Source organism: Zootoca vivipara, chromosome 11 (genome assembly GCF_965207765.1).
Source record: "Zootoca vivipara chromosome 11, rZooViv2.hap1.1, whole genome shotgun sequence".
NCBI classification, from domain to species: domain Eukaryota; kingdom Metazoa; phylum Chordata; class Lepidosauria; order Squamata; family Lacertidae; genus Zootoca; species Zootoca vivipara.
This window is the reverse complement of record NC_142594.1, coordinates 4,015,566-4,041,079: the sequence shown is the minus strand read 5'-3', so window position 1 is coordinate 4,041,079 and position 25,514 is coordinate 4,015,566. Positions and strand designations below refer to the sequence as shown.

Sequence of the window (25,514 nt, the reverse complement as noted above, 5' to 3'; positions counted from 1 at the left end):
TGCAACCAGTGCGACAAACAGGAAAGGAAGATTACTCAGTGGAGTAGCCAAATTCTCTTCCTGCCCTGTCCAGGCCCCCTCCTCCTGGAAATTCACCAGACTGCCTCTCTTCCCATCTTTTGATGGATGGTAAAGAGGGCTTTCTTATTCAAGTCTAATCAATGACCTGCTGTGTTTTATAACACTGCCTCTTTCTTGTTACCAGTGTTTGAAATTAGCCAGGTGCCAGGCACATTATGCACCTATTGGCCACTTGCAACCAAGTGAAGAAGCCCAGGCACCAGGATGGCGCCTGATATCTCCACCATTTAGAGGTACATGCCTGGGGATCCTTGGATCTAGACTGTTTTCACACACCAACATCACACCTTGTAGAATTCATCAGTCGTATTTTATCTGCACAATCAGAATGAATTTCAGGGACCAAAATGCTTTTTCTCTCCAGCCTGAGAAGAAGCTGTGAACAATATTATAGCTATTGTTGTAACTTGTCTTCGCTTACACCAGCTCACTGCCCTGCTCACAGTAGTGAAGAATATTCTTACGTTAAGAATGGTCTGTGTTAAAAGAGGTGGGAACAGGCCATATATATGTGGACTGTCCCTAGTTCAAGTGACGTCTCTTCTTTAAGTTCTCAAAGTTCTTAACCTGGCTCAAGGTTGTCATCGGAAATAGCCAAATGTTTAACTGATAATCAATCACAGTCAGTCCATCATTTGAAAAATAAGACTTTACAGCCTTCTTGCACCAAAATGGCAACTAAGACATTCCGATTTGCCAACTATAACCTTGGCTTAGGGAGCCATTTGGCGTCTAGCTTATATATTTGAGTTTCTAACACTGTTTGTTACTCTTTAAATAACTACTATTGCAAGCTACTTTTGTTATTATTTGAATAAATAAGTGGGGTCTAAATATTAGCCTAATATTAGCCTAATGCTCTGTTTCTGTATGCTGCCATGCATTTCAATGTGAATTACACAATTGAGACACAGATGTCGTTTGAAAACAACACACAGCCAAAACAAACAAACAAACATGGAGGACGTGGTGAGAAAGAGAGTTGGCCTGCTCAAGCCTCCAACAGCTTATAGTAGGTCTGGGGGTGGGGGGTAGAGAGGTGCAGGCAGCTAGGTGGTAAATCTCTTCCTCTGCACCATAATAGCAGAGCCTCACCAATACAGAGCTAGAACACCAAGTTTGGCTACCCAATGCAGGGGAAGGCCTCAAAGGGAAGAGAAAAGGGGTGCCCTTGGTCCCCTCCTCACTGCTGAAACCAATTTAAACAAGATTACAAGACTCCCATTATAAGCTGCCTGAAACGCTGAACGGGAGCACACTTCTTAAGGGGTGGGACTACACTGCAACTTTTTGCTGCAGATCCCACTTATTTGTGGATGAGGTGGTAAAACTGTGCCTGAGACTGTATTGCTTTGGACTGCAGTTGAGGGTTCATGTGAAAGGATGCTAATATGCACATCTCCCTCTCTTTCTATGGTAATGTATTTGATAGTAAAGCAATTGCAATGTTTGTTGTTTTTTAATGCTGTTGTGATTATTGTGAGCCCCTTTGAGCTCAACATTTCTTGCTGGAAAAGCAAAATACAAATATTAAATCAACAGCACAGCTTAGCCTGCCGCACTTTACATATATCCAGGCTGGGAGTAATAGTGGAGGCTGTGGTCATCACTTGTAAAGATCAAAACCTATGTGGGATATGCAGAAAACCCAGTTCTTCTACAAGGTTCTACATGACCACGGGTGCCATTTGAAGGCCATTCTTAACCTAGGCAATCGCCCTTTTGCTGCAGCATTCACACAGCAGTGATCTGTGGCCTGGAAGCAAGTTGCATTGGCACAATAACGATGTACACAACAGGCCAGCACAGCTTTTCAAAACCCATTAAACAAGATGCCAGGCTGCATGGAACCCTGCACAGATTAAGTGATTTCCACGCACCGAATGCCTTGCATAAATTGCCCCCTAGCCTCCACTTGTGAACTTGCCAAGAATTACACACTGTGTGCTGATTGGGGTCTGTAACATGCACTGTAGACTTGGGAGAAGATATGGTAAGATGTCAATGGGTCAAAAGTGCATAGCTGCCAAGTTATCCCTTTTTTTAAGGGATTTTCCCTTATCCTGAATAGGCTTCCTCGCGAGAAAAGGGAAAACTTGGCAGCTATGCAAAAGTGGTATTTGTCATGTCTACCGTATTTATGTTTCATTTCTACTTAATCACTGCATTGTTACAAAAGAATCATTGCCAGGTTCTGGCATTTAATTATGCTGGATTAAATTGAGCCATGTAATGTTTTCACAGAAAACTACACTAAAACAAGTAATTTTCAGCTAGTCACCTAGGATCGGCAAAGCAGGAACAATATAATACACTGTACATATTAGAGGCTGGAAATTCACCTGTTTCTGAAGTGTAGCTCATACTTGGTGAATGTTGACATCACCATGTGAAAACTCTTTGTCTTTAATCATGCTTAGTTATATACACACATGTTCCAATGAAATCAGTGCTGCTTGCATGAGAATAACCAGATTTAGGATTGTAGATTGTGACTACAACCTAACAAAAAATTTAAAATCACGTATTAATACTAGCACATAGGTTTTATAGACTTTTAGGCTTTTGAAGTTTTTCATGGTAAATCCTCTCAAAGACTTTTCAAACTAGGGGGAACTTTAAAAGCATTTGAAAAGATTTGGTGTGGAAGAACTGAAAAGAAAAACAAAAAACAAAACATACCTCTGGCATGTTCACAAATCTACTGTGCACTAAGAGCACAGCCAGGATAAATGATATGAAAACCTCTGTGGCATCTAAACTTTTTCCTTGAATGCCAAAGAAAACTAGTGTCCCTTTTCTTATCCAACCTACATGTATATTATCAACTGCCATCTTTTATTGTCAGACTCTGTTTTAAAGACAGGCTATCCTGGTGAGACTTAACATTTGTATGTAAGACACTCTTTGATCTGTACCCTGATGAGTGAACATTCTCCTTTGCTGCTAACCCAACTAATGAAGGGATAAAATTAGCTTTTCTCCCCAGCACTCTCTTTACCACAAAAAAAACCCATGCACTAATCAGCTGTCCTCACTAATCAGTCATCTGGCTAATGACCTTTTGCCTCGAAACACTAACATTTCTGAATGAAGGGGGGGGAGGAGTGTGGCAAGACCCTTAGTGGTCCTTTTTAAGGGGTCTTAAGTCTCTCATCTGGTATGAGAAACTGAAAGGTTAAATGGCAAGCACACACCCTGACTAGATGATAAATCTATAATCAAAAGGCACAGACCGACACCTCAATATGTGCTTCATTAAAACACAGCTAAGTGATTTTCTCCCTCCTCTTTAAAAAACTAGAAACAGATGAAAAATTTGCTTGAAACTCCCACATACTCTGCTTGTGGAGAAATCTGTTTGCACATCTGTGTCAAAGTGTCACTTGATTTTTTACTTTTTAGTATCAATGGCTGATGAGGAATTCCAAAGTTGAAACTCATTCATGTTCTCTCACTCTCTAGCTATATATTGCATCTGGGGGCAAAGCACATGATCACGCCTGCAGCCTTATTTCAGCTGCTTGTGATATTACTGATAAAAGAAAAGACCATAAAGAAGACTTTTCTAATTTTGCAAAACAGTTCATCACCCTGCTTATTCTCTCAACATTTCTTCCTCCCCAACCTATCACCACACCCAAAATTCTACTTTCTCTGTAACAAAATGCAACTAGCAGCAACAGTTGGGATGCTCTTCTTTGCAGAGGCTCCTGTGTGAGCCTCAGGAAAGCGAGTGCTGTAACTGCAGGACGTATCAAAACTCCATTCATTTCAATGTGATTTCAGGGGGGGGGGCTGTGCTTTTTGTTAACTTTAAGGGCATGCAGTTAACTGCTCTGGGGGACAGTTCCTTCTCTTTCTGACTCCCAGCTCCCCACTCCTGCCAAGTTTCTCAATAAACAGAAGAATGTTTTCAAAAGTCTTATTAATGCAACCCTTCTCAAAACTATGTTGAACATGCTATGGAAGGTGACGGTCCTGATTTTGCTTCCTAAAAATGAACTTGAATTAAATACTTACGGTAAGGAGGATCCATATAGCCATTCCTGGGGTCCATGGCAAAGACTGCCGCTCGGTAAGGTACGGATGGTTCAGGAAGGTGTGGAATAGATCCATGTATCTCCTTCTTGATCAATGAGGCCCTTTCCTCGCTAGATGTCGAAGGCTCTTCGCTGATTTTACTGAGGCCTTGCCCGCCTTGTGGCTGCATTGTGATTGCGTTTCTTCTCTCTCTGTGATAGGTCTGCCCAGGACTTTCATCCTCTAGGGAGGGGGGAAAGAGAGAGAGACAGAGGTTTGGGAGGGGGAAGAGAAATTTTAAGCTCAGCTGCTGCAAACGATCAAAGTTTTTAAAGTTTCCTCTTCCATTAGGCATGATCTGCGCCACAATATAAGTTTAGAGGACCAGAGACACACGTGTGGTTATGAAAGATGTTCCTGGGTACAGGTTGGAGGAGGAGGGAGAGGGGGACGTAAGCCACTCAGTGCAAGTGGCAGTTGGGCAGTAGATCATCATCACCCCATTCGCTGATGCATTTACTAGAGGGGCCATTAATCGTGCAGAAATGGACACTGGCTTGCTATTTTCTTTCCTCTGGGACAAGAAGGCTTGGAAGTTTTGGCTGCTGGACCGGGAGGGAAAAAACAATTTGTCACGAATCGCAAAAAAGATGAACTCTGCTAGCAGAAACTAAATCAAGTCTAGCCACCCACTGGTGCTTTGTATTGGCTAGCATGCTCCTTTATGCCTCCACAGAAGTACTACTGATAAGAGAAAAGCTCCTCGCCATTAAAGGGAGATCTCAGTTATTAAAATTAAGCCACAATGGGCCCCTAAAAAACCTGGAGCCTCTGGGTGCAGAAAAGTACAACAGTCTGAACCAAAAGTTTAAAATGTTATATCGATCTGTTGCGTGTATCACAACATGAACAACATAGTCCATCTGAATCATCAAATGCACACATCTATTCGACATTTTAAACTTTTAGCTCTAATAACTGCACCCCAAATGCCCTAGAATAGCTCTTGAGGGAATGACAGAATCATGATTGGGGGATGGGGGGAGTGATTGCCCAGACTTTCAGAGGTGTATATATTTCAATGGAACTACAAAACTATTTGAGTGGTTGCTTTGATTCTCATGAGTGGTTTAGGATATTTTAATATAGAATTATTAGTAGAATGTCAAAAGGCTCAGTACAAGGTGTAGTTAAGTTTCTCTTAGAAATACATTCACGAGCTATTCTTCAACGCAACACATTTACCAATTTAGAAAACGTTAAGAAGCAGAAAGAACCGCATTATGATTGTTCACTTAGCCATAAAAATCTACACTACGAAACTCAAGAGGGGGGAAAGAAAGAAATATGAAGGGGGGGGGAGATTTATCTGCTGGCTTGTACAACAACAGAAATTCCTGAGCACAACACAGACCTCTTAACCATGTCTCTAAGGAATCGGCCGAGGCAGCTGTTTTAGCTCATTCACCTGAATGAATAAGCAGGATGCACCTTTAAAACACAATGGCCTCTCTCTCACCTGACCTGTTCCTGAAGTGTCCCGTGAGCCAGTCTATGGACAACCAGCCACTCCATATATGAAGAGCGATCTCTGGGATAAATCCAGGTGCCTATGGCACCCCAAGAGATGTCACCAGCCCAGTCCATGAAATTCACAATATAAAGGCTCTGGACTGACATTGGGGGGTGGGGGCCCATGGAGGATTGTCTCAGATGAAGGCCAATTAGGAAATGGGACAAATGAAATGTGCATCCATTTAAATGAAAACAAGACTTGCTTCCATACCTGAGACAAGAAACTTGCCTCTCACAATGCTTTCCTACCACCCACAGCACATCTCATAGAAAAGCTTAAGGAAATAGGATTAATGCAAGTGGGCAGCCATCATTTCTGTGCAGAATACTGTCCTGACCTGCAAAAGCTGTCTTCTAAAGTATTTCTGATGGTTCTGAAAACTTTTTGTATTCAACCCCAAGGAGCGGAGTTCAAATAATAGTTTTGGATAAACACCTAAGATGTTTTAGACACATAACTAAAATGAAAAGTGTGAATGCAACAAATAAATTTGCGAACATGTGCTGCCAATCAGGTACACTCAGGGAACTGTGATTAGCTGCAGCTTCTGGATGAGACAACAACCTGTGGCAAAGCTGTGTTTAACTCTCTGTCGTGCATGAAATGGCCCCAACTCTCATTTATTTGTTCTGAATGGGTAAAATCAATCAAAGGCCTGTAAATAAATTAAGTATGTGTAATAGCCCAAACTTCCAAACATGAAGTCATCATATTGGAAGATTAAAGTATGCACACAAGCAAAAATAATGTTTCTGGCATAGTGAGGAAGCTAAAATGCCTCACGACATTTAGGCATCTCATGTTTGGGAAAGAAAAAGGAGAGAAAGAGAGAGAGTTGGGGAGCACTATGAGGTATTTCTGTATCAATTGCACACTTTTATAACAACCTCGCAATCATGCTAAATACACTGCTGCAAAATGAATCAAGAAGTTACTTTTATATAGGCTAATTCTGCATTAAATATTATAATTTTAAAATATAAAAATTTATTTCAAATTTGCTCCATGTTGGAGTAGCAACAGAAAGGATCTGTGGCAAGTCCATTAAGTATTGCAGTGTAGCTTAAGATGCTTGAAAACTTCATATTATAATATAAATTCAAGTTTATTTTAAATTCCATTAGTTTTGAAGGAGACTGAATTCTGCATTTCACAGCATTTTGGGAAAGCCAGCCCTGGAGAGTACAGCAAAATCCCATGGTTCCCCCTGCTATTTTGCTTCACTATGCACAGGTATTTGTTGCATATTCTTGATTGACATTTTGCAATCTACTTTACAGTTAAATTAGTTGTGAACAGTGCAATTGCACTGAAATATCCTAAAACACTTAACACTTGGAAACGAAACAGGTAGCCCTAACCCTGGACACTTTACTTCCCGTTAGAACCTTTTATAATTATTTTCTCTTGCTGCCTACTGCAGTCTTTTAAAAGTGCAGTGCAAACCCTATCTGTTAAAAGTATATCCCATTATTGTTTTGCTTCCAGCCACTTTATATAGACACATTTAGGCTGGAAGACAAGATAAACAATTTGTGTGTGTTAGAAATACTACGATGTTTAGATATTAGATGTGATTAGGTCCAGTGCTGTTTCCTTAACAATGTAATACACTGAGTCATAACTTGGCACTGATTTTATCTTGCCTGTAAAGCTGTGATCCTAACACTTCCTCGGGAGTAAAGTCCAGCAGTGGATTTACTGTCAAATTAATCTGCTTACAGTTGGAGTGAAATTACACTGTACATTAAATATGCCACCACAAAATACAATATGTGAGGGGGTTCAACTTGTTTTGTTCTGTCCCTCACAATAAGTCACTTCTTAACTGTAATGTTTTTTTAAAAGGATGAGCCCACTTTATGGATGAAACCTGAAGCCTTTACTATGTTGGTTAAAAAAAAGAGCAAAATATATTTGATTTTAACAAAAAATATGGTGTTCTGTCAATAATGCTTTTCTTTCACAAAAGTAACACCACTTACTGGTGATGCCCAAACCGCCTCTTCTCCCCCTGCCCTCCTTTTGTGTAACACGACATTTTTGTATTAATGAGAAATTCCAACGAACAAACCATTCGTTAAGAGTTTACTTCATGCCCTGCACTGCAAAGTTCCTTTTCAATGAGGACAGATGAAAAACTTGACAGTACACACACTCCAGAATACAAATAGCCAAGTGGTTTGAAATTGCACTCTCTATACGCTGAAAGGGAAAACTTTCCGTGCAATAATTCTGCATGCTCTTATAACCACGGCAAAACCACTTCAGCAAGCCAAAAGGTGAAAGCTGTCTAATCTTGTTCTATTTCAGCTGAATTGTTCAATAAAATTTAAGAGTCAGCGCAGACAAGCTGCGCCAGGCCAAATTATTGACAGAAACAGACAGTCCACCATGGCAACAAGTGGAGGTCTATAACAAAAATGTAAGCAAACGAGCCACTTCTTTGGCAGCATCTGCCAATCGAGACTTGAAGCCAAAAACACAAAACTGTTACTGCTTGCTTTTTCCTGGGTTTAAGATGTTGTGTAGTCTGCCATCAAAAGACAAAAGTCTATTTTGCTTCCCCACCCCCAAAAGAGAAGTTGCAACAGGCCAAATACCAACAGAATGTCAAAGGGCCAGATTCATTCAAGTTACAGGGTGTTTCTTTTGTATTTGTAAATGCAGCATCATTTCACATATTTCTTCATGTTTATTCTAGGCTTGGACAAGAGAAATAGAGTGATAACTTCACTTTTATACCACTTTCCATCACTCCACTTGTACTCCCCCTCTGTTTCCAGGGATCAATCCAGGAAGCTGTTTAAAATACCAGGGATGTCCCATAGCATATATATTTGACAGGGACTTTTTTCTTTTTTCTATACTTACAGAGTGTTTTTGCCACATCAACTCCCCTGAACATGAGGCAAGGCTAGCATATCAAGTGAGCTAGAAACTTCACAGTCTGAAGTGCTTGTTCTTTCAAGGACTATATTAAATGTATCATTTGTGTAAATTATATGCAGCTGTTCAGACAGACCAAGGATTGGAGCATTTTACCATCAGATATATTCATCACCAGAGCTATGCCTGCCCAACCCCCTTGAAACTCCCAATTTTGCTTATCCCACTTACAAGAGAAGGGAAGCACAGACACGTTTATGCACTAAAGTAGGTTTCTCCAGTAAACTTTTCTGCTTCTTTAAAACATCATGGGAAACCCAATTTCAAACCATGAAAACTTCCTCATTTCCCCAAGCCACAGATAAGAAGAAGATGTCTCAAATTATTTGGCTGGGAGGGGATGCCCCGAAGTTCAAGTCAAATGCACAAGCCATCTACTACGCCTTAGAGTACATGATAATAAATTTATTAACATTATGTTTACCTGTATTTTTTCCAAAAAAAACCCAAAAACAGACAAGGTACTTACAACTCAATCGAAAAGATCTTGGCTTGCTCTCTGGAACCTCTCATCTTGACTGAAATTCTCTAGCTACTGGTGTGTGGACATTCCTCTCTCACTTTTTCCCTCTTCTTCTCCCCCTTGCCTCCCTCTTTCTCTCCCTCAGTCTCCCACCCTCTCTCTCAGAGGCAGCGCTTCTCCCATTAGAGGAATTAAAATTGGTTGGTGCCATGCTAAATTTAACAAGCTCATTAGTATTCTTCCTGTGTCCTTGGTAGTGAACTCTCCCTATTCAAGCCGCTCTCTCAAGCTGAGGGGGTCAGGCGGCTAATCATTAAATCAAACTAATGTCACCCTATCACAATCAGCCCTAAGAGAAGGAGGGTTTATTATTTCAGTTTATGCTAAATAAACGGTTTTACAAACGGTCTTCGAGCAAGGTCAACAGCATCTTCAATTACAAGGCAAACTTAACAAGAGTTGCTATAAACCAAAGTGCTCCGTATTGACTTAAGCGCGAGCTCTGCTCCACAGATTGCCACCGGCAGGCTTGTACAGGAATGCATATTGTAAATTTCTTCTTCATCATCATCTTCTTAAGGAAAGGGTAATCTTTTCTTTTGCCAGAATTGGTGACTTGCGTAGAGACTGCTCATTCACCTCTCCCCATCCAGCTTGCTGCTCAGCTCAATTCACCCCACACAAAGGCTGAAGACCAGACCTCAATGGACCGAGTGAAACATGTTCAAAACTAGGCTCTCTATTGTGACTGAATTTCTTAACATCTTTTCAAAAAGCGGAGAATGCCTTGAGGCTAAAGGAAGAAACAGGCTAATGGTGAATTGGGAATACTGAGCAAATTTCAGAGCCCTTTCCTCCTAGCTTTTGAGGTTGAAAGCAAGCTCTATCCTTTCAAGTTTCAAAGTCCTTTTTCCTCCCGCAGTGTCACAGAAGGATTTGAAAAGAAGGTAATTGTGCTCACAGTCTCCCTGATCAGAGCTTACGTCCTATTTCTGGTATTTCGGAATACTTCTCGCAATAATGGTGCATATAGCTCAATCCCTTAACCGGCCTGCACTCAGCAATTGCTCATTAAATGAACAATTGCTGGTATAAAATGCCTTTTATGTTCAAGGTCTGGATATAAGATAAGCATTCTAGTTCTCTAAATTTAGTTTACTAAGGAAACTCACCATCATTAAATTATCCAAATGAAGGCAAAATAGCAGTCTCTCCTAGCAAAGTAGCACTTATGAGTGATGTTCATCCTTGCCTCCCCCCCAAAAAAGACTTCAGTGCTAAAATGCTTAATAGAATAATATACAACTAATGGGGAATAATTTTCCTGCATGTAAGAAGAAGTCTACATTTTGGAGACCAGGTACTTCACTTTTGAATTATGTAATAGAGCCATAGACCCATTGACTGTGTGTCTGGCTTCTCATGTACTCTGATTTTTGTCCCTTTTAAGAGTTTGCTGAAACTGACTGTAACCTTTATTTCTGGTAGCAAAATGGACCTGTAGACCTTATAAACAAACTCTAGAGTGATTAGTGCCCCCTATCTTATACATGGAAATAAGATCTGTTGAAATCAATGGGGCTTATTTTCCAAGCAAGCATGCAAATGATCTGGCTGTAAAATTTGATTTACTGTAAGAAGCAAAGTTTCTAGGAAGCTTCTTCATTCTGGCCTCATGAATGTTTACCTTTTATGAAGATATTCTTAAAGCAAGCGCTTGCAGAATATAGACACAAGAAGGCATTCACAAACCAGATTCCCAGCCCATCATGAGCATATGAATCAAAATTATCACAGTGGGTTAGATAGCAAACACTGAACTTTATTTATATGAAGTGCTTCAGTATTGTACAAACATTTTGCACCTTACTGCCAGTCTATACTATCTGAACGAACAATATTAGAACGTATAGACGTATATTCTTCTTTGTAATGGATTTTCAACTTATCAGTAATTTCTAATACTTTTTTGGCACTCCGTGGATTGTAAATACACAATGCCTTCACTATCTTTTATTTTCACACCTTGAAAATTCTAGGGGTGGGGAGCTTATATTTTGCTTTTCTTTCCCAGAACAGTTTTAAATAGTTGTGGCTATGAAAGAAAGAAAAAAAGGGGGAAATGCAGACTGAGAAACGAATGGGAGACATTCAGATACTGAACCTGATCCTCACACTGACTGCTGTATGAGAACGGGGAACGATATTTTTACTGAATTTCAAGAAACAAGTTACATGTATACTAGCTTATAATCATAAATTCTCATAAGTGAGCAGGAACATGGCCACTGAAGACAACAGTGTTGGGGTGCAAATTAACATTATGTAGAGGAAAGGTCCCCAAACTGAGTTAAAAATGTTTTATCGGATAATATATCCCCCTAAATTTAATAGTCTCATGTACTGAACACATTGCATTTCCAGTTGTGCTCATTCTTTAATTTCACAAGTGTACAAAGAGGCTGAAATACTCTCTTACATTTGAACTCCCTTCTAGATCACATCTGCAACGCCTCCTCAATTTCTATCTTCAAATCTTTTTTAAAGCCTATCTTTTTTCCGCGTAGCTTTTCCATAAGCTCCTTTTCTCCCAAGATTACCCAGCCCTTTAGGAGTCTTTACTGCAATTATAAATGTAACCTGTTTCTTACATTCGGTGGTACTCTTTTTTCTACCAAAACCGAGGTTGTCAGTCCCTTTCTGGCAAGACCCTTTCAAGATGTATTGTTTGTACAACACTAGGCACATCGCCAGGCCTTTCAAAATAAATAAATCATAATACTTCATAGCAGAATGATTCTCAAGGGAAAGATTTGTGGGGATGTGTGATTGTTTTGTGGGTGGGTGGGTGGGTGTGTAAGAGAGAGAGAGAATATGTGGACATGGTCTCAGGTATCCCCCCCCTTGTGAAGAACACCCCACATTCAGAAAAAAGGTTCATGTTCATACGTGTTCAAACATGCAGTAAACTTCTGATCATATCCACTTACTCCTAGTCTCTATTAGTCTAAATGGCATACATATGGGTATTTTCTCAATGTGCACAATATTCAAACATTATTATGAGCTCACAGAGCTAGAGGGGATGGGTAGGGGCCATAGCTGCCAAGTCTCCCGTTTTCCCTGGGAAATCCCCGTTTTTCCAGCTGTTCCTAGCTGAAAAAACGGATTCCCCCCCCCCCCGGTTTATTCTGGCACGGTGGCCATTTTGGAACTGGGCGGAGCATGCTCAGAAGCGACTATTGATGCTGCTCTGCCCAGTTCCAAAATGGCTGCAGTGCGACTTCTGGCGCGGCGGCCATTTTGGAACTGGGCAAAGCAGCATCAAAAGTAACTTCTGAGCATGCTCCGCCCAGTTCCAAAATGGCGGCAGCGCTACTTCCGGTCTGCTATTTCCGGTCCGGTCCCTTATTTCTCTGACAGCAACTTGGCAGGTATGGTAGGGGCAGAGAGTGCAGTCCTGTTACTTTTAGATGTATCCCAGTTTATCTTGTGTATAAATGGACCTTGGGTTTCCTACCACCTCTCCTGGGCTTGATGGGCGCATGCCTTCTCACAGTGCACAGTTCCCTAAATTTGCTCCCACGTGGAGTGCACAGGTCAAATAGAATATGCCTCACAGTGAGTGTGTACACTATTACTGCTATTCAACTTTATTTTTGTTTGTTTTTTAAAGTTCAAAAATACACAGCATAATCAAGCTGAAAATTTCTGAACTCAGTGCTCAACTGTTAAAGAATATTCTGAGAATTATGGGCCCCAAGAGAGCTTTACTACAAGGAAAGGTGACACAGTAATCTTCAGACAGCAGATTTAGCGTAGAATTAAAGGCAGCAAAGTAAATATGCAATCTAATACTCAAGCCCCACTGAAACTAGCAGGAGCTACACAAGAGAGCATACCCCTTGTCTATTCATAAAAAGAGGGGCTTCTTGTGCCAAAAGGTCTTAGCTTTTTTCTTTTCTTTTTTTTCTATATTAAACCTATATACCTTGCTTCATCTGAAGATCACGGGGCCATCCTTGCCTGCGCCATAGCACCAAACCTTGACAAAGTTTGGATGACTGGAGAACTTTACTTTAAATCAATTATCTTCTAGAGCTGCAAAGCTTAACATTTAATGCATATTAGGTGTTGTATTAAAAAATATTCCAGGCATCTTACTGGATTTAAAGCCAGAATAATACAATAAAAATCTGCAATAAGACCAAAAAATCCAATCAAGCATAAATACCCCAATTACAAAACCACAAGCAAAATACAATATTAATCACAGGACCTAAAAAGAAATAAAAGCAACCATCAAAATGCAGGAACTAAAACCACCAACCATACCACAGGAAGTGAAGCATGATCTTAAAAGGCCTGGGGGAACAGGGAAGTCTTTCTGGTGTTAGGCTAAGATATGCTGCATAGCCTGGGGTGTGAGGGGAGACCCCCAAAAAGGTCCTCTCTTGCATTTGCAGAAGGGCCTCCATAGAGGACTTTAAATTAAGGGCAAGTACATCTGGGAGCAGATGTTCCACCAGGTAGCAAGATCCCAAGCCACGTAGGATTTTATAGATCAAAATCAGTGCTGGAAATGAATTGAAAGCCAGTGCGGGTGAGAAATGATCAGCATGATGTATTCACAATGCTTTGTTAACACTCCAGTAGCCCACACTACTGTATTTTGTACCTCCTAAAGTTTCTGGGCCATCTTCAAATGCAGCCTCGTGTACAATGCAGTACAATAATTCAAATGGGAGGACATCAAATATGGATCACCGGCCATATTACCCACAGAGGTGCCAGATCTGCTTGTATGAACCCATATCTTACATGCATGTATTTGGAAAGTGCTAATTTGAGGGCTATGGCAACACAACCTCTGAGAAAGGATGGAGAGGAATTCTCTTTGCTTCATAGAATCATAGAGTTGGAAGAGACCACAAGGGCCATCCAGTCCAACCCCCTGCCAAGCAGGAAACACCAGCAAAGCATTCCTGACATATGGCTGTCAAGCCTCCACTTAAAGACCTCCAAAGAAGGAGATTCCACCACACTCCTTGGTAGCAAATTCCACTGCCGAACAGCTCTTACTGTCAGGAAGTTCTTCCTAATGTTTAGGTGGAATCTTCTTTCTTGTAGTTTGAATCCATTGCTCCGTGTCCGCTTCTCTGGAGCAGCAGAAAACAACCTTTCTCCCTCCTCTATATGACATCATTTTATATATTTGAACATGGCTATCATATCATCCCTTAACCTTCTCTTCTCCAGGCTAAACATACCTTCACATTTTAAATACAAAACTTCCTAAGTGGCACATTCCAAAACAATACACAAGCCACAAAATACAGCTATCCTTCAAAACTCACACTACTCCGAATTTTGTGGTCCACTTCTTCAATCAAATAATGTGTACAAAATGAATATATTTGGAGAAACTGTACACAAAAATGCATGTATTAGTGAAAATAGCATAGAAAAACCCAAAAAAACTGGATTTGAAAGAAGAAAATTTTCAAAAATGAGAGGATACATAAAACAGAAGTTGAAAAGCGAAGTCAAGAGGGTTAACTCTCTCCCAGGATGTGGGATTATTCAAAACTACGGTAGTGGAAGCTCAGCAATAATGTATACCATTAAAAGTTTCCCCAAAGGCCACAAGGATACCAGCATGCTTAATGAGCAGAGTCAAGGAAGAAGTTAGAAGCAAGAAGAGTTCATTCTGCAAATGAAAGTCTTGCCCAAATGAAACAAAAAAGTGGGCCAAAAAGTAGCAAAAACAAAGCAAAGTAGACAAGAAGGGAGGAAAATAATTGATCAGCATATCATGAAAAACATTAATACCAACAAAATAGTGTTCAAACACATTAGAAGCAAGGAACTAGCAATGGAGGCAGACCTCTGGGCAACAAGGAGTCAAAGGTGTGATAAAGGAAGAAAAATTGAGATTGCAGAGAAGATGAATTCTCTGAATTTGTCTTCACTATCTTAGAAGAATGTAATGCAGATCCCTGTGCATGAAGAGAGTCTGAAAAACGGAGGCAAAGAAAGGTGACAAAAGATGATATTCTAGGCCTTGCTGACAAAAGATGATATTTTAGGCCTTGCATCCACCTCAGAGATGCTAAAGAATTCAAATGTGAAATTGCTGATCTCCTAAGAAAAACATGTAACATGTCGCAAAGATCAGTTTTCATACCTGAAGACCAGGACATGGACAACGTAACACCAATTTTTAAAAATGGAATCTAAGGGCATCTAGGAAATCATGTGAAAGGCTGGACTGGATGAATCCCAAGGCGGAATTAAGATTGCCAGAAGAAATATTAACAACCTCAGTTATGCAGATGACACAACCTTGATGGCAGAAAGTGAGGAGGAATTAAAGAACCTTTTAATGAGGGTGAAAGAGAAGAGCGCAAAATATGGTCTGAAGCGCAACATCAAAAAAACAAAGATCATGGCCACTGGTTCCATCACCTCCTGGCAAATAGATGGGGAAGAAATGGAGACAGTGAGAGATTGTACGTTCTTGGGTTCCATGATCACTGCAGATGGTGACAGCAGTCACGAAATTAAAAGACGCCTGCTTCTTGGGAGAAAAGCAATGACAAACCTAGACAGCATCTTAAAAAGCAGAGACATCACCTCGCCAACAAAGGTCCGTATACTTAAAGCTATGGTTTTCCCAGTAGTGATGTATGGAAGTGAGAGCTGGACCATAAAGAAGGCTGATTGCCAAAGAATTGATGCTTTTGAATTATGGTGCTGGAGGAGACTCTTGAGAGTCCCATGGACTGCAAGAAGATCAAACCTATCCATTCTTAAGGAAATCAGCCCTGAGTGCTCACTGGAAGGACAGATCGTGAAGCTGAGGCTCCAATACTTTGGCCACCTCATGAGAAGAGAAGACTCCCTGGAAAAGACCCTGATGTTGGGAAAGATGGAGGGCACTAGGAGAAGGGGACGACAGAGGACGAGATGGTTGGACAGTGTTCTCGAAGCTACCAACATGAGTCTGACCAAACTGCGGGAGGCAGTGGAAGACAGGAGTGCCTGGCGTGCTCTGGGCCATGGGCTCACAAAGAGTCGGACACGGCTAAATGACTAAACAACAAAAAAGAAAGTACAGGTCAGGAAGTTTAATGCCTACTCTGGGAAAACCAAGCAGCTTTATTAAAGGCATTACCCAGCATGCACAATAACTTGCTGAAGAGGAACCAGCATGGCTTCAAGAAAGGCAAGTCCTCTCAAAACAACCTTTTAGAGTTATTTGAAAGTGTCAACAAGCATGTGGAGAGGGATAATCCAGAATGTGTTGCATACTTTCAAAAAGCTTTTGATAAGGTCCCTCACCAAAGGCTCTTGAGTAAACTTAGAAGCTACGGGATAAGGGGACAAGCCTTACACACTACAGGGTGTGTAGACTAGGAGTAAACTGACTGTTCGCCAAGTGAGTTCCCCCAAGGGCTGTATTAGGACTGAAGCTTTTAACGTTTTCATAAATTATTTGAGCTGCAGAGAGAGTAGTGAAGTGCCAAAGTTTTCTGGTGATATCAAATTCTTCAAGATGGCAAAAAGCAAAAGGGGATTCGAACAGAGTTCCAAAAGATCTATCCAGAGTGAGTATAAAGATATTAAAATGGCAAATGCGTTTCAATGAATGCAAATTAAAAGTTATGTACATTGGAGCAATTTAAAATAAAACTGTCAATATCATAAAGCCATTAAACAAAATGATGATGTGAACACACTTGGAATGTTGTGTTCAGTTCTGGTGGCAATACCCCAAATGGGATATTGTGAGGGTGGAAAGGGTTCAGAGACAGGCAGCAAAAATGATGGACCAACAATCAATAGGATGGATCATGGGATGTGAGCAAAGGTTACAATATTTAGCTTTTCACTTCAGGAAAAACTTGAGGGACATCATAGCAGTGTATAAAACTATCCATGTGCAGAGAAGAGGAAACTCAAATTCTTTGTGTTCGTAATGGAACTGGAGAGTCAAATAGTGAAAGGTTGGGCTCTCTTCAATTAAAACCTCAAGTCTGGATTTGAGACCATAATTCCTATTCAAAAGTTATTTTGTGTATGACATAGTGGGCCCTTTACAAGGTTGCAATATTTGGGGTATTATAATTTAGAAAGAATTGGGATGGGGAGAACATGACAGAGATATATACATTATGCATTAATACTAAGAAAGTGGATAGAGAAAAGTGCTTCTCATACCAGAATCCAATAAGCAGCTCAATACTGGAAGATTCAGGACTGACAAAAGTAAGTATCATATTTTTCCATCTATAAGATGCCCCCTATTTTGGGGGGGCTCCAATTTAGGGGAGCTCCAATTTAAGAAAATGGGGGGGGGAGATGGCCCCCATGTATAAGACGCCCCCACATTTTGGACATTATTTTTTAGGGGAAAAACCTAGTCTTATACACGAAAAATATGGTATTTATCCACACAGTGCCTAGTGAAACTATGGAATTTGTTAACAAAATGTGATAGTCAGTGTTAGAGGCTCAGATATATAAACTAGGTGCCAAAGTTGGCCTGAGAGGGCAAAGGGAGATACGGATCTGGCCCATCAGCCAGATTCAGTTCTCTGCCCCTGTTGCAAAGGGTAAGAGACTAAAATCTGGAGACAATAAATTAGAACTGGTCAGCAATGAACAGCAACACCTTGTTGATTCTAACCCTGTTCTTTTAAGGTGTCCCTGTAGCATTCTCTGGTTCATTTTCAATGGGACCATGCTAATAGCTCAGAGGAAAGACAGAAGAAACACATACATAATTCTAGGATATGTACAGATTTCCAATTCAATTGAGCTTCTATCTAACAGTGGGGGCTTAAAGACATATCCCATGAAAAATCTCAGCTATATTTTTTTTCTCCATGATATTTTTTTGGGGGGGGGGGTAAGGTTAGTTGCAGTAGTACCGTAAATACCCTAAAGTTGCAATCACTAAACACTCTTATCTCTTACAATAATGTAAGGATCTAATCACCACCCTCCTTCAACTGCATAAAGGCTTGGCCTTTGTTCAGCATGTAGCTGCAACAACCTTTTTGTCCATCTCTTCTTATTTTACTACTCACAGAAAGCTGAAAATGGTGGGGAGGAACAGACACTACTGGACCTGTACACATCTAGTCCAGAGCAGCTGTGGAATAAAAAAACATGTCCCCTTTCACACCTTGAGGTTATCCACCAGAGGTTTGTGTCTTGTTATTTCACAGTAGGCACTGGATGAGTCACAGAAATGTCTATCATCTATCTATCTATCTATCTATCTATCTATCCATCTGTCTTTCTTTAACATACAGCCAATGAGCAGGAGACAGTTTAACAATCTTTGGTAGTCTAGTCTCAAATAGCACCAGAGGGAGGAAAAGGTAATCAATAGTCAAAAGGGTAATCAAAGTTTAACAATGCGAGTTCTGCTGTATCAGTCCAAAGATGCAACAATTCAAGTATCCTGCTCACACAGTGGTCAACCAGATGCCTAAGGCAAGCCCACAGCAGGAAACGAGCACAAGTCCACTCTCCCCACTCATGCTCCCAACAACTGGTATTCAGAAGTGGAATTCCCCAAATACTGGAGACTGTACATTGCGACAAATTACCACTGATGGATTAAAAATCCAAAAGGTTCCCAACAGCGATTATTTGATTACAATGAAGGGAATTAAGAGTGGAGATGCATAAAATACTAAATTTAGGTGCTCTGGACGAGGCTGAGGCTGGAAATATATAGCCTTTGGGAAGGAATGCAAATGGTGATTTGCCAGACCAGGAGAGAGAAATGCTACAGTTGGAGGTGACAGATAGTGAAGTCGAGAGGACCTCTGCGCCAGAAGGTGCAAAACAGCTAGGTGCTGGGTGGGGGGGATACATCAATGGAGAGACTGGGAAGTGTCCTGGGCTGGCAGAGATGGAGTTGAGAAGGAAAGGATTCTGCTTGCAATTTGGATTGAGTTTAGAATAATAATAAAAACCTACTAAGCCTCTTGCAATACTTTTGGAAGAAGAATGGAAACCGCTTTTTAAAAATAATAAGGACAAAAAACCATGGCTAACAGGAGATGGGATTGGAAGATATGAATTTGGATGTGAATTAATGAGTATGCAATAAATGAATTATGTTTTACTGTCTTAATACATAACCACAGCAAAGAAACTCTTGAGTGAATAAAGAACGAGATGTTTCTTAATATTGGAAATAAAGTTATGATGTTGGACTGGAAGAAGACTATTGTTGACGTTTATCTATAATAAGAACTGGAGAAACTCTTTTGGACTTCTTGTCTTGAAAGAAAATGAATGAACTGGAAGAACACTGCCTAGCAGACGCAGGAACATGTGGATATTATTCTGTATTGAACACTGGACTATTCTGAAGAACTCACAGACGGATAGTGGGAAGTCCTTTTTACTCATTTCTTTTTCTTCTTTTCTTTGTCTCTCTTTTGCTTTTTACCCCCTTATTATTTCCTTTAATATTCTTATCTCTTTGTTTTCTTTCGTTTTCATTTTCCTTTCTGTTGTTGTTTTTCTTTCTGTCCCGTTTCTGTTCCTGCCCTGGTCTGGCTTTTTTCTATTTTGTGTGGTCCTCTACTCGGGGTTAAAGGCTTTGGCCACCTCATGAGAAGAGAAGACTCCCTGGAAAAGACTAGTGTTGGGAAAGATTGAGGGCACTAGGAGAAGGGGATGACAGAGGATGAGATGGTTGGACAGTGTTCTTGAAGCTATGAACATGAGTTTGACCAAACTGCGGGAGGCAGTGGAAGACAGGAGTGCCTGGCGTGCTATGGTCCATGGGGTCACGAAGAGTCAGACACGACTAAACGACTAAACAACAACAACAAAGGAACCCCTGACTGATAGGTCCAGTCGTGAATGACTCTGGGGTTGTGGCGCTCATCACGCTTTACTGGCCGAGGGAGTCGATGTTTGTCTGCAGACAATTTTTCTGGGTCATGTGGCCAGCATGACCAAGCCGCTTCTGGCAAACCAGAGCAGCGCACGGAAACGCCATTTACCTTCCCGCCGGAGCGGTACCTATTTATCTACTTCCACTTTGACGTGCTTTCGAACTGCTAGGTTGGCAGGAGCTGGGACCCAACAATGGGAGCTCACTCCGTCGCAGGGATTCGAACCACTGACCTTCTGATCAGCAAGTTCAAGGCTCAGTAGTTTACACGACGGCGGCAAACGCGTTAACTCCGTAACTCCTTAACTCGGGGTTAAGGAGACGTTAACCTATAGATGAAGGTGTGGCGTACACACTTCTTGCAAAAGAAGACTTTTTATACTTTTCTCTTTTCTTTGTTTTTCTTTGGTTTGGTTTGTTTTTTATTGCAATGTATTATGAAAAGTCTTAATAAAATCCTATTTTAAAGGGTTTTTTAAAACAGTAAGATAGTTACAATTCTGATTAAGAATCTAAATGTGCTATGAGATTCCATCTATTAGTCAGTTGTTAGACTGTTAGTCACTGCTTATTCTGAGTGGGCTAATTAAGTCACATCAAACGAGCTACAATGAATTCCCCGGAAAGTTAAAAACAGTCTTTCTTATCCATCTAAATACTGTTTACTCCTATCTGTGGGTAACAGGCTCACTTTGCAAGGCAGATTTCTCTGGTGTGATCCCATTGAGCCAAGACATTCACAAAATACACCACTGATGTAAGCTTTCAAGATACAAAAGAGGATCTCCTAGTTAGTATTAAGGCATGTTGAATCTTTCAAATTCCAAAAATGAGGAGTGCTAAGTTGTAACATGACTTAGGAATTCAAAATATAATTTTGTTAAATTAGTATAATTCAGTTTTGCTTGGTAAGTGAAGTGTATGTTAAGTTGCATAGAAACCATTAAAAATGTTTGCCAAGTACTTGCGGTTATATTATATTTTAATATTATATTTATTATTTGTTTGTTATTTAGCATTACTTGACATTTTCGGAAGGTAAAATTCTTTGGTTTTCTGAAAGCAGTTGATGGGCTTCTTCTTCAAATGTAGACTTACCAAGCAAAATGTTATCCAATCACATTTTTACCAGTGGGAAGCACAGTATTTACTATAACTTGTGCATTGCCTTGAGCCGAAACAACAATTTTCAGGTGATGTGGCTGAGGAAAAACATCCACGTTTCATCTTTCCACCAATTTCAGAGAAACAAAAGGAGCCCATTAAACCTCATATTAGCACTACCACAAAAACTTTTGCAGGAGTTCATCCCACAAGTGGGGAAAACACCCAAGGGATTTAACATGTCCATTTGGCTGCAGGCCTTTAAATATTTACACTAGCATTGTGGGATTAACCCGTAGAAAAAGTTGTCCATGACACCACTAGCATATCATTTAAAGGGAGTCAAAATCCAATCTGAGCAGGCACGAAAAAGAAGCTTATGGACAAGACTCATGTGGATATATAATCCCTGCACATAAATAGTTACAACTGCAGATTACAGAAGGGTGTCATAAAACCTTAGTAAGATTCCTGGCAACAATACGGAATTCACTTCTACCGAGCCTTTCATCCCTGTGCAATCCTCACCTTTTGAGCAGATATCAGATGTGAACACAACCCCGCCTATTTTTACATCCCTTTGGCAATAATTGTCCTTAAAATGCAATAGAGGTCAAGGGTGTGTGGAACTGGTGTTGTTGTTCTTCTAATGCAGTCAAATTCTGAGTTTCTTGACAGATACAAACCACTGAAGAGATCAGGGACGTCTTAACTGTTTCTCTAGTGGTGCACGGCGCCACAGCTCTGGGTTCCCAGGGGCGCCGAGCGGGCTCTTTTGCTGCGGGCTCTGCATGAGTTCGGGGCCAAGAGAGGCGCTGAGGCGGCCGCCCAGCTCCTCCCTGCATGCCTAGGATTGGCGTAGGGCTGTCAAGGGGCCCGCCCAGTGGCTTCTGTCATTGTTGGCACCATGCTGAGAGGGGCTTTCTCCAGCTTCCAGTGAGGCTCCAAGTCCCCGCCCTGCCCCGAAAGCAGGAGGAGGAAGAGGAGGAGGAGGAGAGGCTGCAGGTGGGGGGAGCCAAGGACTGCGTCCCTCCCAGCCCCACGTCCCCTTTTTCTGCCTCCTGGGCAGCTCCTCTTGCCTGGGCGGGGATCGCTGCTGATCGCACCCCCTGCGATGGGCGCCACCGGGAGGCTTTCTCTGCCGCTGTGCCTGCCCCCCACGCGCAGCTTGGCAAGAGGGAGTTTTAATAGTTGGGTATGTGGTGGGGTATGATTTCTATTGAGTACAGCTGATAAGGGTCCGCTGCTCTCCCCTCCCCACAAAATGAAAAGGGGAGGGGGAGGGGGAGATGAAGCATCGTAGTTTGTACGTCGCCAGCCATCTTGTCTCCACCCTTCACCCCATGCCTACCACTTTTATATTCGGTATTTCTGATCTTGCAATGCAGCCTTGCGATTTCATTTTGCAACTGTCACCTTCCTGGGGCAGGTGATAATTAAAAGCAATATAAAGGTATAATTTCTGCAGCAATGATAACCCTATGTAAATGCACCTGAGAGTAAGCCCCATTGTATACAGAGTCAGATTTACTTTTGAGTAGTGCTTCAGGAAGTCATAGGATATGGGAGGGGGTGTCTGTCTCTCTGCTCTTACTGTACCTCCCCCCCCCCACTTCCAATTTTATCTATTCATGCTAGTTGAAAGAAAGCTGGTGCAAAACATGCCAGTGTAAAGGGACAAAAGGGGGCATGTGGATGGTGGGAAGTGGGGTATTATTATTATTATTATTATTATTATTATTATTATTATTATTATTAATTTATATACCACCCTATACCCCAGGGTCTCGGGGCGCTTCACTGAATAAAATAAAAATATAAAACCACAAAACAAATAATCAAAATAGAAACAACAACCCTAATTACCCCTCACTCCCAAAACCACATTTTAAAAGGGCATAGGATCCCTTTATAATTGAGTATTCAACTGCGCAGCCTTACTTAGACTTGAAAGACTTGATAAAGATAAAAGAAGAAACAAGATGGCGCTTGTTAATATGATGCAGCACAGAAAAATGAGAGTTCCTCCCTTTTTCAAGGGAAGTGGGAGATGCTTCCTGGCTGACTTTGTAGCAACTTGAGACAATAATTTGGGATAACATACAGTGCATCTGTTTGCAGAATTTCTTCATTATGAGCGAGAGAGAAGGCTAAATGGATGTCTAGCAGCCCCCCTGCTAGGGCCCAGAAGGGGGGATTGTGTGGTCTCTGAAAGCTGGCTGATCGCTAAATGACTTATATCTGTGGAATACAGTTCACTTACATTGCAATATTGCAAATAGTATGCATAACATCAAACGACAGGCTTGGTCAACAGCCCGGATTGGAATAACTTAACAACATGGGAGTTGCTGCATCATTCAGCTCTAAACGATAGGCTTGGACAACAGCCCGGATTGGAAGATTGGAATGAAGTCAGGAAAAGCTGTGCAGGCAAATAGTTGGAAAAGTACATATTACAAATAAAGCTATATTCGATGGATGAAAGGATATATGATTTCTGACATGATTGAGAATCGCATAGCCAGGGACAGAGAACTTTAAAGCATTAAGATCGGAAGGTGGAAAATATGAGAATAACAAGAAGGCGGCAGGAACGAAGGTATTGGAGATATACTTCAAGAGGTCCAGACTATGGGGAGCCCGGAAAAAATAATAATTTGGACTGTAATTTTGTTTTGTTTTTAATTTTAGTTTATAGTTTTTAATTGGATTATGATTATGGATACATTAATTGACTGTTTTTATTGGAAAATTAGTTAAAAATGATTATTATTATTATTATTATTATTATTATTATTATTATTATTAAAAAGACAGCCCTGGAAGAGATGGAGTGTGTGGTTTTTCTAATCATTTTAATTTTCAGCATCTCTCTTACCAAATCTATAACTAGTTAAACAAGGGAGAATTTGAAAAGCAATTCTGGAATGGGGTAGATGCTGAGATGAAAACTGATAGTGAAAACACTTAGTACAGCACACAGACACACCACTGGATACTCAATCATACCCAAAAATCATACTTAAAGCCCAGAGAATTACGTGAAACAGTCCTACCTGGAAGACATCTAACAAGTATGGAAAATAATATCTTACAGAAATGAAGCTACTAGGCGAACCCAAACTTTTTATTGCTTCTGCATATGGTGTGGTCTCAAAATTTGGATGCCACGCCAAACCAATTTTAATTTTAATAATAAAAGGTACTTAGCTCTAACCTGGTCCACCATAGCAAAGATGGGTGATTGCTATGGACTTCTGTCACCCACCACCCTTAAGGATGCTGTTGAACATAAATGTGGATAAAAGGATCAATATGGGTAAAAAAGAACCCAAAGGTTTTCAAACAACAATGACATAATAAAGGGTGTTCAGCCTTATTTTTAATCACACTCATGTTTTATTAATTAAAGGTAATTTTGGTTGTTACAGCAATCCTTCAGGGTAATATGAGTCACAAAAAATTATATGCAATGCACATCTGGGGATGAATGGGCTGACACACAGAGCTTGTAATTAGGGATAAAGCATGTAATCTCCTAGGGAAAAGTTTCTGAAGAAGTTGAATTATAGCTTTAACTTTCAGTCTGAACTGAGGACGTCAGGCCAGAATCTTGATTCAGGGCTCATGTTTCAGTAACGTGGCTCTTTGAATGAGGGAAGTAGGAGGAACACTTCTGTATGCAAATAAAGTTGTGATTTCCTGGAATGTAACAGAAAGAGCTTACAAAAATAGAGCTATGCACCATATTAAAAACAGAAGAAGAATGCTTGGAACTATTCACAACCAGAAGGATGATGGAAGAGGGAAGTAAAACGAGGGAAAGGGACTATGTTGAGCTCTATGGGAATCCCACCACTTACCAACACTGCGCTGCCTTACAGGAGCAGATCGTGCTCATATGAGTGATTACCACTATTCAGTCAGATTGTCATATCTTGTCAGGGTGTCAATCAACCTTTTCAGCGCTGCTTAGAAATGCTAGGCCAGTGGTTCTCAAAGGGCGTGGTGCGCCAACCTGGTGTGGCAGGAGAGGATGGCAAGTGTGGCAGAACAGTTCAAGGACAATCAATATAATGTTTTGGTAATGATTCGTGTTCTTATGTGGCTGCCTTGTTTTATACTTTCTGGGTACCCAATGATCATATTATAAAGTAGTTGTGTTCTGTGTCATAAATCAAGCACTGCTAGGAGTGGTTTCTCTTTGTTTTCTTATCAATAAGAAATTGGGAGTGATGCAAGCAAATTTTTATTCTGAAAGTGTGTCCCAGAGGAAAAATGTTTGAGAACCGCTGTGATAGTGAACCACGGAGCCTAGGGCTTGCCGATCAGAAGGTCGGCGGTTCGAATCTCCGTGACAGGGTGAGCTCCCGTTGCTCGGTCCC

At 40.9% G+C, this 25,514-nt stretch overlaps 1 protein-coding gene across 3 annotated transcripts in view; it reads right to left on the bottom strand.

The window, feature by feature from the left end:
* GLI3 (GLI family zinc finger 3) overlaps positions 1–25,514 on the bottom strand; it is a 244,269-nt gene that overhangs the window by 145,313 nt on the left and 73,442 nt on the right. For all 3 annotated transcript variants that reach the window (XM_035129597.3, XM_035129598.3, XM_088654320.1), the window contains exon 3: positions 4,105–4,347. In XM_035129597.3, the coding sequence (XP_034985488.3) occupies positions 4,105–4,347 (243 nt within the window). The remainder of the gene's footprint in view (positions 1–4,104; positions 4,348–25,514) is intronic.